Source organism: Crotalus tigris, unplaced genomic scaffold (genome assembly GCF_016545835.1).
Source record: "Crotalus tigris isolate CLP2741 ecotype Arizona unplaced genomic scaffold, ASM1654583v1 scf7180000017598.18339901613:2243638, whole genome shotgun sequence".
Taxonomy (NCBI): Eukaryota; Metazoa; Chordata; class Lepidosauria; order Squamata; family Viperidae; genus Crotalus; species Crotalus tigris.
Genome location: NW_024096502.1, coordinates 142,834 through 155,322, shown reverse-complemented (window position 1 = coordinate 155,322; position 12,489 = coordinate 142,834). Strand labels below are relative to the sequence as shown.

At 40.7% G+C, this 12,489-nt stretch overlaps 1 protein-coding gene across 3 annotated transcripts; it reads right to left on the bottom strand.

The window, feature by feature from the left end:
• Window positions 1–209: 209 nt before the first annotated feature.
• Window positions 210–9,310, bottom strand: NEIL2 (nei like DNA glycosylase 2). Of its 3 annotated transcripts, none has more exons than XM_039366076.1 (5): window positions 8,877–9,310; window positions 7,364–7,566; window positions 6,265–6,605; window positions 5,288–5,484; window positions 210–3,104 (listed from the first exon to the last, which is right to left on the bottom strand). In XM_039366076.1, exons 2-5 carry the CDS (start codon window positions 7,499–7,501, stop codon window positions 2,785–2,787), a joined length of 996 nt encoding a protein of 331 aa, XP_039222010.1. In that variant the 5' UTR covers window positions 7,502–7,566; window positions 8,877–9,310; the 3' UTR covers window positions 210–2,784. The 3 variants fall into 3 exon arrangements, with proteins under 3 accessions (XP_039222010.1, XP_039222019.1, XP_039222028.1); XM_039366085.1 differs by having other exon boundaries at window positions 7,364–7,446; XM_039366094.1 differs by lacking the exon at window positions 7,364–7,566.
• Between the last annotated feature and the right edge of the window lie 3,179 nt (window positions 9,311–12,489).

Below are 12,489 nucleotides of genomic sequence, written 5' to 3'. Positions count from 1 at the left end.
ACAAAGACGAAGCATCCCTTTTATTGTGTTATCAGAAGGCGGGTTTATAGGCACCTGGTGACCACCTTACACCAATCACATTTGTTATGACACAGCATATTAGCATATTACACGTGCTAACTTTGTTTTGCACACGCTACTATACAGCTGTTGCACACGGCACTAACAAACACCAAAACAACATTCCCTTGCACCGCAAGGCACAAACTTGTTTTTTCACTTTTGACTTCCTCATACCTTGGCCTACTGCAGCTGATGACTCAGCCTAACAGGCCAGATAACCCAATGACTCCAACATCATACAATACATTATAGCTAAGCACAGCTTAATGCAATGTGTGAATCCAATTGCAGACAACCTTCATTTTATCTCTACCTCTGGAAGCTGGTTATGTTGTCCCTTTGCCAATTTCAAAGAGCTATTTAGAATTTCCTTCATACATCCAATTCTTACCACTGAACATTTAGAGAAAAAAATAAAATTGTCAAGAAAAATAAACTTTATGTAGAGCCTCTGTTCCTCAAGTTCTTGTGTTTGGCAGAAACACAAAATTAGGCAGATTATAACAGCTCTTTTGTAGTCATTGAAAAGACTTTCACTAGATGCCCACTAGAAAGGGCATCTTGATTTCACAGAAAAATCTTTTTCCTAAAAAAATGTTTGAATTGCCTAATATCAGTTCATTCCGCCAGACAGCACCTTTAAAGATTTACTTACATCCTAATAGCCTCACTCACAAATTCCCCTTCTCCAAACCATTTGACCTCTACATGGGAGATAGCAACAGGTTCTACATTTCTTTGTAGACTTTTTTTTTTTTAACCCAGTGGCCAAATTCAGCCCATTCCATCATTCCCCAAAATTCTGTTTACTTCTTAGCCAAAAACAAAACAGAGGTCAAATGTTTGCCTACTATGGCTGCAGTAAATGAAGAGACCAGAAGTATGAAACTGTAGCATTTTCCTTACCAGTGAAATACTAGAACGAGACAGGGTTCTTCCCAATTTCTGCATTTGTCTGTTGCCAGGCCTTGTGTAACATTTGTGTAACGACAAAAAGATTCCTCGTGATTTTGTGCACACATCATATAATGTTCTTGGCAACCATAAGAAAGTGATTTGCCATTATTTTCTCCCTGGATTTTTTTTTATAACATCCATGTCTAGTATGGATCCCTGTGATTCTCTGATAGTGTCCCATTCAGATGTTAACCAGACCTAATACTATTTAGTTTCCAATCCCATAACAGGGTCAATGTTGTCATCTGTTTGAAACTTCTTCTAGTGAAGCCATGGTGAAAAGCAGAACAAGAGCAACCAGTACCAAAATATGTATTGTTGCATGAATACCCTAAGCTCCTACAAGAAACGGGGTATAGACAAAGGGATAGGAAATACATAATAAAAATTAAGAAACAGGGGTTCTTTTCAGCCTCTCCAATTGTTCTTACCACTGAACATCTAATATATTTACAAAATACTCCTGGTTTTCCATCCCATTATTTTCTTCAGCAAACTTCTAAACATGGGGTCTGACTTCTAAATTACTATTTTGATTCAATCTTTGCTTGAGACTAATAGTCTTCCTGCACACTAATGGCAGGTGCCAATATAAAAGCAAAACACTGTAATTTTTTGAAAATTGACAAATCTTACTAGGTTATGTTTTATGATTTAAAATTCCATAGTATCAGACAAGAGAATAAAAATCTGTCAAAAATAATATTTCTGGTCAAAATTAAATGCTTCATTCTCAATTCTTGTTTAAGTGATGATGAACACAAAAAGGGACAAACAAATACCAGTTTGAAATTATTTGAAGTGTTAAGTACTTTTCCCCAAATAATTTGAAATTAATCTCATGAGATATGGCAAACTTTGTTAGAAACCATTTGTTGCTCTACTTTCACTACCCCAATCATGTAAAAATCAGCACAAGAAACATTTCATTCAAACCCACAAGCCATATTTTAATGAAATTCAGGAGTTCCAATGTAGAAGACAGCTTTCAGGTTTCAAATAAGCCAGATTCTAAGCCTCTTCTCCCTACTATATCAAGATATATATTGAGTAATTGAGAAAGTGGAGCTTTTAAAATACCATCTCTGTTATTAGTAACTTCAAATCTTTGGTTTGTTTAATCTTAATATTAAACACATTCAAATTCTAGAATAGGGTTGAATCTTCCTATCGCTCACAGCCAAATCCCATGTCTTTGTTTTAATGACATACGAATATTTTAGGTCAATTATAAACTGGATTCCTCATTTACAAATCAAAACTCATTTGCATAATCTTGATTCTTAATCCTACCTCAGAAAAGTAAATATGATACAGAGTATGTAATTACAATGGTAATTATAAAGAATTATTTTAATGTGAATCATTCCTATAATAAAGGAATATTGGAATGAGAATCTGAAAAAAATGTTTGACCTTGTATAAATCCAAGACAAGCTTGGTCCAAGCATAGAGAGTATTCCTGACATTGTAGGTGGACAGGAACCATTCCTCTCCTTCCAAATAGCTTCATCATTGGTAGCAAGCTTCATCTTGGATGTTGCATTTGCAGATCTTGCATCATTTTTATTAACCACAAATATCCAGCTATTACTTGGACTGTGGAAAGTGATGATTCAAGTAACTCAATACACAGTATGTAATTGTAAATCTTAAATCCCTTTAAGAGGTACCTACGCTTGCAAGTTCTCTGTTGAATCATAAACCTGTTCCCTGGTTTCCATGTTAACTCTTGAAATCACACAACCAAAGAGATTGTGCAAATCAGGTGCTTTGTACAAGAGGCATATCCATCTCTTCAGGTGGCACTTGAGGCTGGCATTGTGGACACCACCAGGTAAGTCTTTTCAACCCATCTGGTGGTCCAAATGTTGCCTTCTTTACCTCATGCCCTTTGGGGCATTTATCTTTCATGTAAATCTGTAGCCGCAATCTCTGTCTTCCCAGCTGGTTGTGGAGCCATGCCAAGCTGAACTGAACAACATGATCAAGCAAAGATTTGAGATCTGTGGATTCTAAAGAGGAGCCAAGGGACAGCGGATGAATCCTTGCTAGATACAGAGCCTCATTCTTAATGATATTTCCTGGAGGAGAGAAGAATTCAGGAGAAATTAAACATTGGAGAGCCCGTAAAGAAAGTAAAGTGAAAAAAAGTAATCCTTATGAATTAGTCTTTCCAAACTGGAGTCCGTAAAGGAATCTTGGAAAACAATTCCTATAATTCCTAACAAATTATCAGGGTGGTTGGGAATCACAGGAACTATAAATATTAAGAAAGACTGCTGTAGGTCAAGGTGAAAACTTAAAACTAGAAAACTAGAAAATTCAGGTTCAGATCTGAACTTTGTCATGAATCTTCATGGCTAATCTTGTATCGGTCATTCTGTCTAGCTTGTCCTATCTCATGGGATATCAAGTGGGTAACATAAATATGTTCTTTGTTCTCATTGTTAGTTTAGGAAGATATACAGATAGACACAATAAAAACATACATTGCTGTCAGCTATTTAGGGAACCGCAGGACAGTTAGAAAATATTTTAGGCAGTAGGCATCATGTGATTTCACACATTCTTGTTATCTTTGTTAGAGGTTTTATGAAATTATAATTCCTTTTAATTGTACCATGGTTGATTTAATTTTACAGTAAGCCACTGAGAGTTATCAGATTATAATTTATAGTTATCAGATTAATGATGATGATGATGATGATGGAAGGGTCCTTGGAGGTCATCAAGTTCAACCCCCTGCTCAGGCAGGTAACCCTATACCATTTCGGACAAATGGCTGTCCAGTCTCTTCTTAAAAACTTCCAGTGTTGGAGCATTCACCGCTTCTGGAGGCAGGTTGTTCCACTAGTTAATTGTTCTAACTGTCAGGAAGTTTCTCCTTAGATCTAGGTTGCTTCCCTCTTTGGTTAGTTTCCACCCGTTGCTTCTTGTCCTGCCTTTAGGTGCTTTGGAAAATAGCTTGTCTCCCTCTTCTTTGTGGCAGCCCCTAAGATATTGGAACACAACTATCATGTCCCCCCTCGTCCTTCTCTTTGTTAAACTAGTGAGGGAAGTTAGCCCAGAGAAGGAAATATTAAAAAGGCAGAAAAATATATTTTTCCTCAAAAGGACATTTAAAAACCAAACCTGGCCCCAAATCTATCTCTCTGCCCCAAGCAAGAGCTAGCCCCATACAAATGCAGGTGTAAAACCATCAGAGAATTGAAGGCAGAGCACTCAAGAAGACAAAGAAAAGATCTGCATGCCCCACCCTAACTCTAGGAATCATTAGCCCCATCACCTGGGAAGCAGGATATGATAATAGGATTAAACCACAGGTATCAAGGCCTAGAAAAGCACTCAGAAATAGCCTCAAGGTTCATGCCCCAGGAACAGGAAACTATTCCAAACAAGGCTAGAGAGGGTATAAAAACCTACTTCCCATGTACTCAATTTCTCTTTCTTCTCCTCTGCTCCTTCTTGCAAGGACCATCTTTCTGCTGACCATTAGGTTGTTCCACTAGTTAATTGTTCTAACTGTCAGGAAGTTTCTCCTTAGTTCTAGGTTGCTTTTCTCCTGGGTTAGTTTCCATCCGTTGCTTCTTGTCCTGCCTTCAGGAGCTTTGGAAAATAACTTGACTCCCTCTTCTTTGTGGCAGCCCCTGAGATATTGGAACACAGCTATCATGTCCCCCCTCGTCCTTCTCTTCATTAAATTAGACATACCCAATTCCAGCAACTGTTCCTCATATGTTTTAGCCTCCAGTCCCCTAATAATCTTTGTGGCTCTTCTCTGTACTCTTTCTAGAGTCTCAACATCTTTTTTACATCGTGGTGACCAAAACTGGATGCAGTATTCCAAGTGTGGCCTTGCCAAGGCATTGTAAAGTGGTATTAATACTTCACGTGATCTTGATTCTATCCCTCTGTTAATGCAGCCTAGCACTGTGTTGGCTTTTTTGGCAGTTCATTCATTATTCTGGATGTAAAACAATTTTTAAAAATGAAACATGTAATTGTCATATTTTTAAAATGGCAGAGATGTGGGTGTTACAGACCCCATTCCTTTATTGGCCTTCAATGTAATGTTTAAATAGTTGTCAAAGATCTCTTTTTAAGTCAATTCATGTGCAAAATTCCATCTTCTTTAGCAGAATAGTCTCTGCTGCCCTCCTAGATTACAACCTCTGCATATTTTGCAACAATTCCAATTATACATCCCAGATATTAAGCATGTATGTAATTTTTTTTATTATTTTGGTATCTATTTTGAACCTACCTATTCCTGAGAAATAACTTTGGTTCAGGAGCATGTAGCACACAGGAGTATCTTTTGCAAGGACCTTCAAAGCCCGCTCCCGGTCAAACTCCTGGTTCAGGATATCAATTGCTGGATCAGTGCTAGGAGAAGAGCATTGCTGAATGCGGCAGTTATAAAATACTAGAAAGCTCCCAGCATCAAAATGTAGAACCAGCCTAAATATCCAAAATGAAAACAAACAATGAATTAATTTAGAGCAGATGAGCTGAGCCTGAATTTCATGGGCCATACATGACCTTGAAAACTTGCGAGAATATCCCCAAAACCATTTTTAAATTGTAGGTTTTAATGTGACTGAAGAGGCAAAATAGTAAATGCATGATGGAGAATCTTAATTTCTTAGTAGCTTAAAATTTAACTGATTGACTAAATGCAAAGAAAATCTAGGGGTTTTTTTCCTGGCCCCAGCGTACCATTTAAAATAAAATGCACTTCTTGGCCCATTTATATGTTTCTGCTTTATAAAAAAAATATGAACCCCTGTTGGGTTGTTTCCAGAGGAACTAATCCAGCTGCGAATAGTTGATTTACAACCAGACATTTAGTGATTGTCTGATGTTATGACATACCCTCCCTCCCAAAAGCTACTTACAACCGGTTTTTTAAATTATAACATCGGCCCACATTTACAGCGATTAGCAGCACTGCTTAGTCACGTGACCATAATATGTGATGTTTTTTCTGGAAACTGGAGTTTACTTCTGATTTCCAGCAAAAGACACCCCATTGTGAATAATGGTTTGCTTAACAACCATGGCATTTGCTTAATGACCACCACAAAAAGAATTGTAAAATCAGGTCCAGTCATGTAGTAAGCCACTTTATGACCATCACGACTTATGACCATAATTACAAGGCTCAATTTCTGTCGTAACTCAAGGACTTCCTGTATAACAGTAGGGTAAAACTTCTTTTGTAAACCTCAAAGTGCTAACCTGGGAATTGGATCTTTCCAGTCGCCTCTTTTGTTTGCTTTATTCGCCCTTGCAAACTCATTGGCTCGCAGGCTTCCATAAAGACCAAAGTGGAAGCGGAGCCATTTCCAACTCTGCCCATTATTATTATCCATATCAGATGCCAACCAACTTGCTGATTCTTGTTGTTGATAGCATTCAGGAGTGCACACTTCAACTTCATTTTCTTTCTGGTCCTGGAGGAAGGAACTGCTTCCAGGCATTTCCAGTCTTTGTTCAGACAAATCCGAGGACATGTTGCCGTGGCTGGGCATTAATTTCTCTTTGGTGCCAAAAGCTAAAAACAAGTTCTTTCCATGGACCTGGAAAAAAAGTCATTTTAAAAATCTCATTCTATTTCATTTTCTCCAGGTTAGTAACCCTGGCAGTGCTCCTTCCTTTTTATACCTTCTTGTCTTTTTTTTAATATATGACTTCTGTAATGTTTAATAAAAGTACAAGGGAGAGAAACAGATGAGCCTGTTAACTTACTAACAGAAATATTTGGGCAAGTCTTTAGCTATGAAGCAGAAATTCAGGATGGGAGAGTTTACCTATTAGAGCTCCCATAAAATAGGCCCAGAATGGAATTCTTAGGATTTCTTAAACCTAAGGCCAGCAACATGGCAGCCAGAAGCAGCAGAATGTACATAGCAACCCTGCATGGCAGCCTTAGACATCCCAAAGTGTTAGTTTTTAAATTACATTTCAGAAATATCTGGCATCTTGCACAAGCAAGATGGCATTTACATATACCAACATGAGATCTTGTACACAGGTATCAAAATGTTATCACATATTTTTTTTTAATTGGGGGGATGCAGTCTCCAAAAGCTGGCCAATTGCCAAATTGCCAAAAACCATACATGAAGTGCAGGGATAATAATCAAGTCTATAATTTGCCTGGCGCAAAGAGCTATATCTTTCTCGGACTGTAATATTTTCTACTGTATAGAATAATGATGTCATATACTATATAAAATTTTACCAATGATAATGTTGGCAAAATAGCATTAATTCAAAATAAGCCAAGGTTGTTATAAAAAAAAGAGTTAAATATTTATTACACAGCAAGACTCACTTGGATATCCCACAGTGTCAGTGTTTTCAAATCATCCGGATTGATCTGTCTAGTGCTTCCTCCCACCCTGGATACCATCTTCCCTACATAGGGAGAACACAGAAACTGAAACTTCTTTACAGAGGGTCCTTCTGGCATTGCTGCAAGAGCACAAAAACTGGGGACAGCCGAGTTTGTGAGATTCCAGACAATCAAGTTCAAGGCTGAAAGAGTGTTGGGAAAAATGGTTAAAAATGCTATTCCCAGGATGGCCTCCAAGCTTTTGGCCTGAACAACAATGTCAAATATATACTAAGACTTGCAGTAAAGTGGCAGTCTCTAACATAAGAGAATATTAACCTATTTTAAAAACCTATTATGGATTTCCTTTGACTAATATAAGCCCCTTTAATTTGTACTGATCAAAATTTAAGTATGATTAAGCTTGTAATTAACCTACACAATTGTGTGATTTTTTAAAAATCTGAAACATTTCAGTGAGACCATTGGGGAGGCAGAAATGTCATTTTTTTCTGGCATTTTCTCATTAATTCTCTATTTTCTAACATATAGTAAAGTACATTCAGCCAGGAAAGACTGTTAAAGAGGGTAAAAATGAAAATACCAGAACATAATGAACAGCAAACTGTTATATTTTGGGAGTTTTCCACATTGCACATTGTTTAGATTATATTTTATGAGAAGTATAGTCTAACTCATTGTGTCTCAACCTTGGCAACTTAAGTTGTATGGACCTCACTTCTCAGAATTCCCCAGCCTGCATGTTGGAGTCCACATATCTTAATAACTAATATGCTAACCTTTAGCAGTGGCAGCCTCATCAGACCTTTTTTTTCTTACTAAGTGTACAGGTAGTCCTCAACTTATAACTGTTCATTTAGTGACCATTCAAAATTACAGCAGCACTGAAAAAAGTGACTTATGACAGTTTTTCAGTTATGATATTTACAGCATCCCTATATTTATGTTATCAAAATTCAGATGCTTGGCAACAGGTTCATACTTATGACCACTGCAGTGTGGTGAGGTCATGTGATCACTTTTTGCGACCTTCTAACCAGCAAAGTCAATGGGGAAGCCAGATTCACTTAACAAGCAGGTTACTGACTTACCAACTGCAGTGATTCACTTAACAACTGTGTCAAGAAAGTTCGTAAAATGGGGCAAAACTCAATAAATGTCTCACTTAAAAACAAATTTTGGGCTCAATTGTGATTAAGTAGAGGACTACCTGTACAAGAATGGTATCACGCTCCACCTCCAAACATGGCAAATGTCTGGGGTTTGATGTTGCTCTTAACATGTTTAACAGAAACGTGTCCAGCCCCTAATACAGACCATCCTGGGTTGCTTGTCGCCAACTATTTATAGGTATTTGCATGCTTTCGATACCATAATTTTTTATTGATCAACCAAGGGCAGATTGAAAATACAAACGGTATTCAGTTTACAGTAGATATTTGGAGCATTATAGGGGAAGACATGCGTCTGCAACAGAAATCGAAAAACATACATCTTAAACTGGAGGCTCCTGAAAGTTGTAATAAAAGAACGAAGACACTCGCGCTCACGTCTAGTCGGAAGAAAATAAAATGCAATGGTACAATCAATGATTTAAAAAAAAAAAAACAGTTATTTTCCTCTGTAAAATTTAAGTAGTGGGACCAGAAGCCACCAAAACTTCCTCGCTTCTGATCGCCTCCTGCCTTCTTTCATTTCCAAGCAGGACTTCTTGCTCCCGCTTCGTCCGTTTTCCTTCTGAAAGGAACTATCTCGGCAGACCTTTTTAGCAGAGAACCGAACGACTGCCCTCCATCGATCTCTGCGCAGCCCATCCTGCCCTGTGAAGAGTGAATTAATCGGGGCTGGGTTAGAGTCTCGGGAGGCCGCTTACGTTACGCCTTCAGGTTCTGCATTCGCTACCTTGAACTGTGAGAGAAAAAAGCGAGGAATAGGTGGAATCAGTGTAATCGTGCACCGTTTTGTGTTGTCACAACTCGCTAAAAGAGGCAAAGTGCAAATACATTTGCACAAAAAGCAAAATGTGGTTAGCATTAACTTTGGTTAGTTTTGCAGTTTGCGCGAATGTAGCCACGGTGAGAGAATAAAGTATTCTTTTTCAATAAAGAGAATATTTGTAGCTCAGGGTGGAAATAAAGAGGTCCTTGGTGCTCTCTGAGCTTGGTTGTTTTCTTGCAGACTTTTCATTACTCATATTAGGCAACATCAATTTCTGGAGAAGATCTGCTTAACTTGTACATATATTAATCTTGTATTTTATATTTTAAAATTTATGTCATATAGTATGCCTTATTTTAATTGTAGTGCTGAAAAGAAAAAACAAACCTAGTTTGGGTAATGAAACGTCTGCAGGAAAACAACCAAGCTCAGAGAGTATCATTTTTTCTTGCTTGATAACCTTTATTTTTCAAAAAATTTGGCAAATCAGGCAGAATTTCTGATTTGCAATATATTTTCTCCATAAAAAGGACAAAACTTATTTTTAAAAAATAATGCTAACTTATTTATGAGCTTGCAGAGATTTTCTTTTCTCACAGGAAGCTTTTTCTTTTTTAAGATTTCAGGATGTGTACAATGTACCCTTACTAAAGCTGCTTTAAAGAATAACACACAAGATTTGAAAGGCTCATGCTGGAGAAGGCTCTTAAGACAACCCTGGATAGCCAACAAAATAATAGGACCATCAAACAAATTTACACAAAGTTCTTATTCAGAGTCACAAATTACTAGGCTCAAATTATCCTACTTTGGACATATTATAGAAAAAGCTTTAATGCTCAGAAAGGTAGAAAAGGACAGCCCAGCAGCAAGACAGATGAACTCATTGGAAGATCTGAAGGACTAGTCATTAGGTTAAGAATAGATCAATGTCTTCTTACATTACACTCAGATTTCTTGCAGTACAAACAGTGGCAGAACTAGTTACAGCAAACCACAGGTTTCACCTCCAATACCAACCTCCTATACATTTTTATTCAGAAGCTAAATGCTTTCCGTTCTGTGGGTTACTCTGTAATAAATCAGCTTCAGATATCCCGGTAGGAATTTATTGATGCTTTGTGAACAAAACAGAGACATCAGATGACTCAAAAGTAAGAACATTTCAGGTGTGTGCAATTGACCTCATTCTTGCTAATGTCAGCTAGAAGTAGAAAACAGAGGTGCTGATTATTAACCTCACCTATTCCTAGCATGGCAAGCATTGGGGAAATGTTTACAGAAACTTGCAGTGTGTACTGGGTTTCAAAGTGAAAACAAATAAAACTGTGCATCTTACAGGTACACTTGCTCCTTCCTTCTCCAAATCAGTTCTATGCACAAGCTAGCACAAAGTAAGATAACTTTATGTAGGTGTATTGCATGTGCAAACTGGGCAATCCTGTTTGGAAAGGATTGCTGAGCTGTATGTTTTAATGAAATTTGTATGTTTATTAGATACCAATGTAATATTCAATCCTGAAAATATTGTTTAGAGCAGCGATTCTCAACCTGTGGTCGCGACCCCTTTTGGGGTCGAACGACCATTTCACAGGCATCGTGAAAGTCCTGGAGTTTTTCCTCATAGAATCCTTATGAAACGCAGTCCGGCATATATTTTTTTTGGGTTTTTTTCCCCCTTTTTCATGAACTGTGCTATTCCCTCTTATTCTATTGGCTTTCAAACACCAATAGAACAGACTCTCTTGAATAGAGTCTAATTCTATTGGCTTTCAAAAGCCAATAGGAATTGTCCAGGCTGTCTCTGCCCTGCTGAGCCCGCCAAAAGTCCCAGTCGGGAAATGTTGCTGCAAGTTGTCTGCAGCTAAGGCGAGCTTTCTGGAAGTCTCCACCCCTCCCTGCTGAGCAACTACTAAATGTAAGTAAAAGAGGGCCAGGGGTGGGAGGGCCGCCCAGGAGTGCCTGGCCTGCCTGCTGCCGCACTGAATGGGTGATATCTATGGTGAGGCTAGCGGGGCAGCGGCGGGCGCTGGGAGGGTAGCTGGCCCGGTGAGTGGCTTACCTCCCTTGGGCTGGGCCAGCTGGTGACCCAGCTGGTGGTCGGTCTGCGCCGTTGCTGCTGCTTGCCATGGCTGCCCAGGAGCGCCTGGGCCTGCCTGCTGCCGCACTGAACGGGCGGTGGCCAAGGTAAGGCTAGCGGGGTAGCGGTGGGCGCTGGGAGGGTAGCTGGCACACGTGGGGCTGACTCAGCTGGCTGTTGAGAGCCGGGTGATATGTAGCGGCCCCGCCAGTTCCCCACCAATGCCTGGATGCTGACCCAACTCCCAGCTGACTGTCGGGAGTCGGGCTGTGCTCCTGGGGGCCATGCGGACGTCGGCCGGCTGCTGGCTGTGTCCTCCCAGCTCATGGCAAGCCCAGGGACTTGAAACACGTCCCCGATGCCGCCCTGGGCTGGCTCAGCTGCGTGGGTGACCAGGCCGAGCTGGGTCTGGGCCGCCGTTGCTGCTGGCTGAGCTGAGCTGTGGCACCGAGCCGGTCCTCGCGCCTCCTGGTTGCCCAGCTGCGCTCTGCCCCTGGCTGCCCTCTATGCCATGCCTGAACTTCCCCCGCGCCACCTGGCCCACCTCCCTCACTGTCGGAGGCCGCCTCGGCCCTCTGGCGCCCAGCGCGGCCCTGGGGCTGGCGGGCAGGAGCGGCTCCTTCCCGGCTCGCCGGGCTCCGGGCCTCAGAAGCGGCCAAGCGGCAGGGAAGAGAGCAATGCCCGCATGTGCGTCAGAGACCAGCCGGACTGGCCGGGAGGGGAGAAGTGGCGCCTTCTGAGTGGGAGCTGGCACTCCGGCCACGCCCCTCTCGCATGTGACAAGTTGGGGAAGGGTTTGGCGGTTAAGGGCTGCGCAGCGTGGAAAGGGGCTCCCATGATCCCACCGCTGCGATGGCGCTCAGGAGGCTGGAGGGGCGGGCAGGTCCCGGGGGGGCAGCTGGGAGAGGACAAGAGGTGCCGGGATGAGGATGGGGGGCTCCAGACTACCATCCCCAGCAGCCCTAAAAAGCACTGTGGAAGAGTGGGGAATGCTGGGAGTTGTAGTTCATTACCATCTGGGAAAACATGACTCTCCAAAGATCCTTCCTTCCTTCCTTCCTTCCCCCTTCAATCCCCTTTTTTCTTC

Coding starts and splice junctions, on each gene's coding strand:
- NEIL2 (XM_039366076.1), bottom strand. CDS start 7,501: ATGCCAGAAGGACCCTCTGTAAAGAAGTTTCAGTTTCTGTGTTCTCCC. Junction 6,606..7,363: donor TGACACTGTGGGATATCCAA/GTGAGTCTTGCT, acceptor CTTTTTTTCCAG/GTCCATGGAAAGAACTTGTT. Junction 5,485..6,264: donor TGGAAAGATCCAATTCCCAG/GTTAGCACTTTG, acceptor TTGGATATTTAG/GCTGGTTCTACATTTTGATG.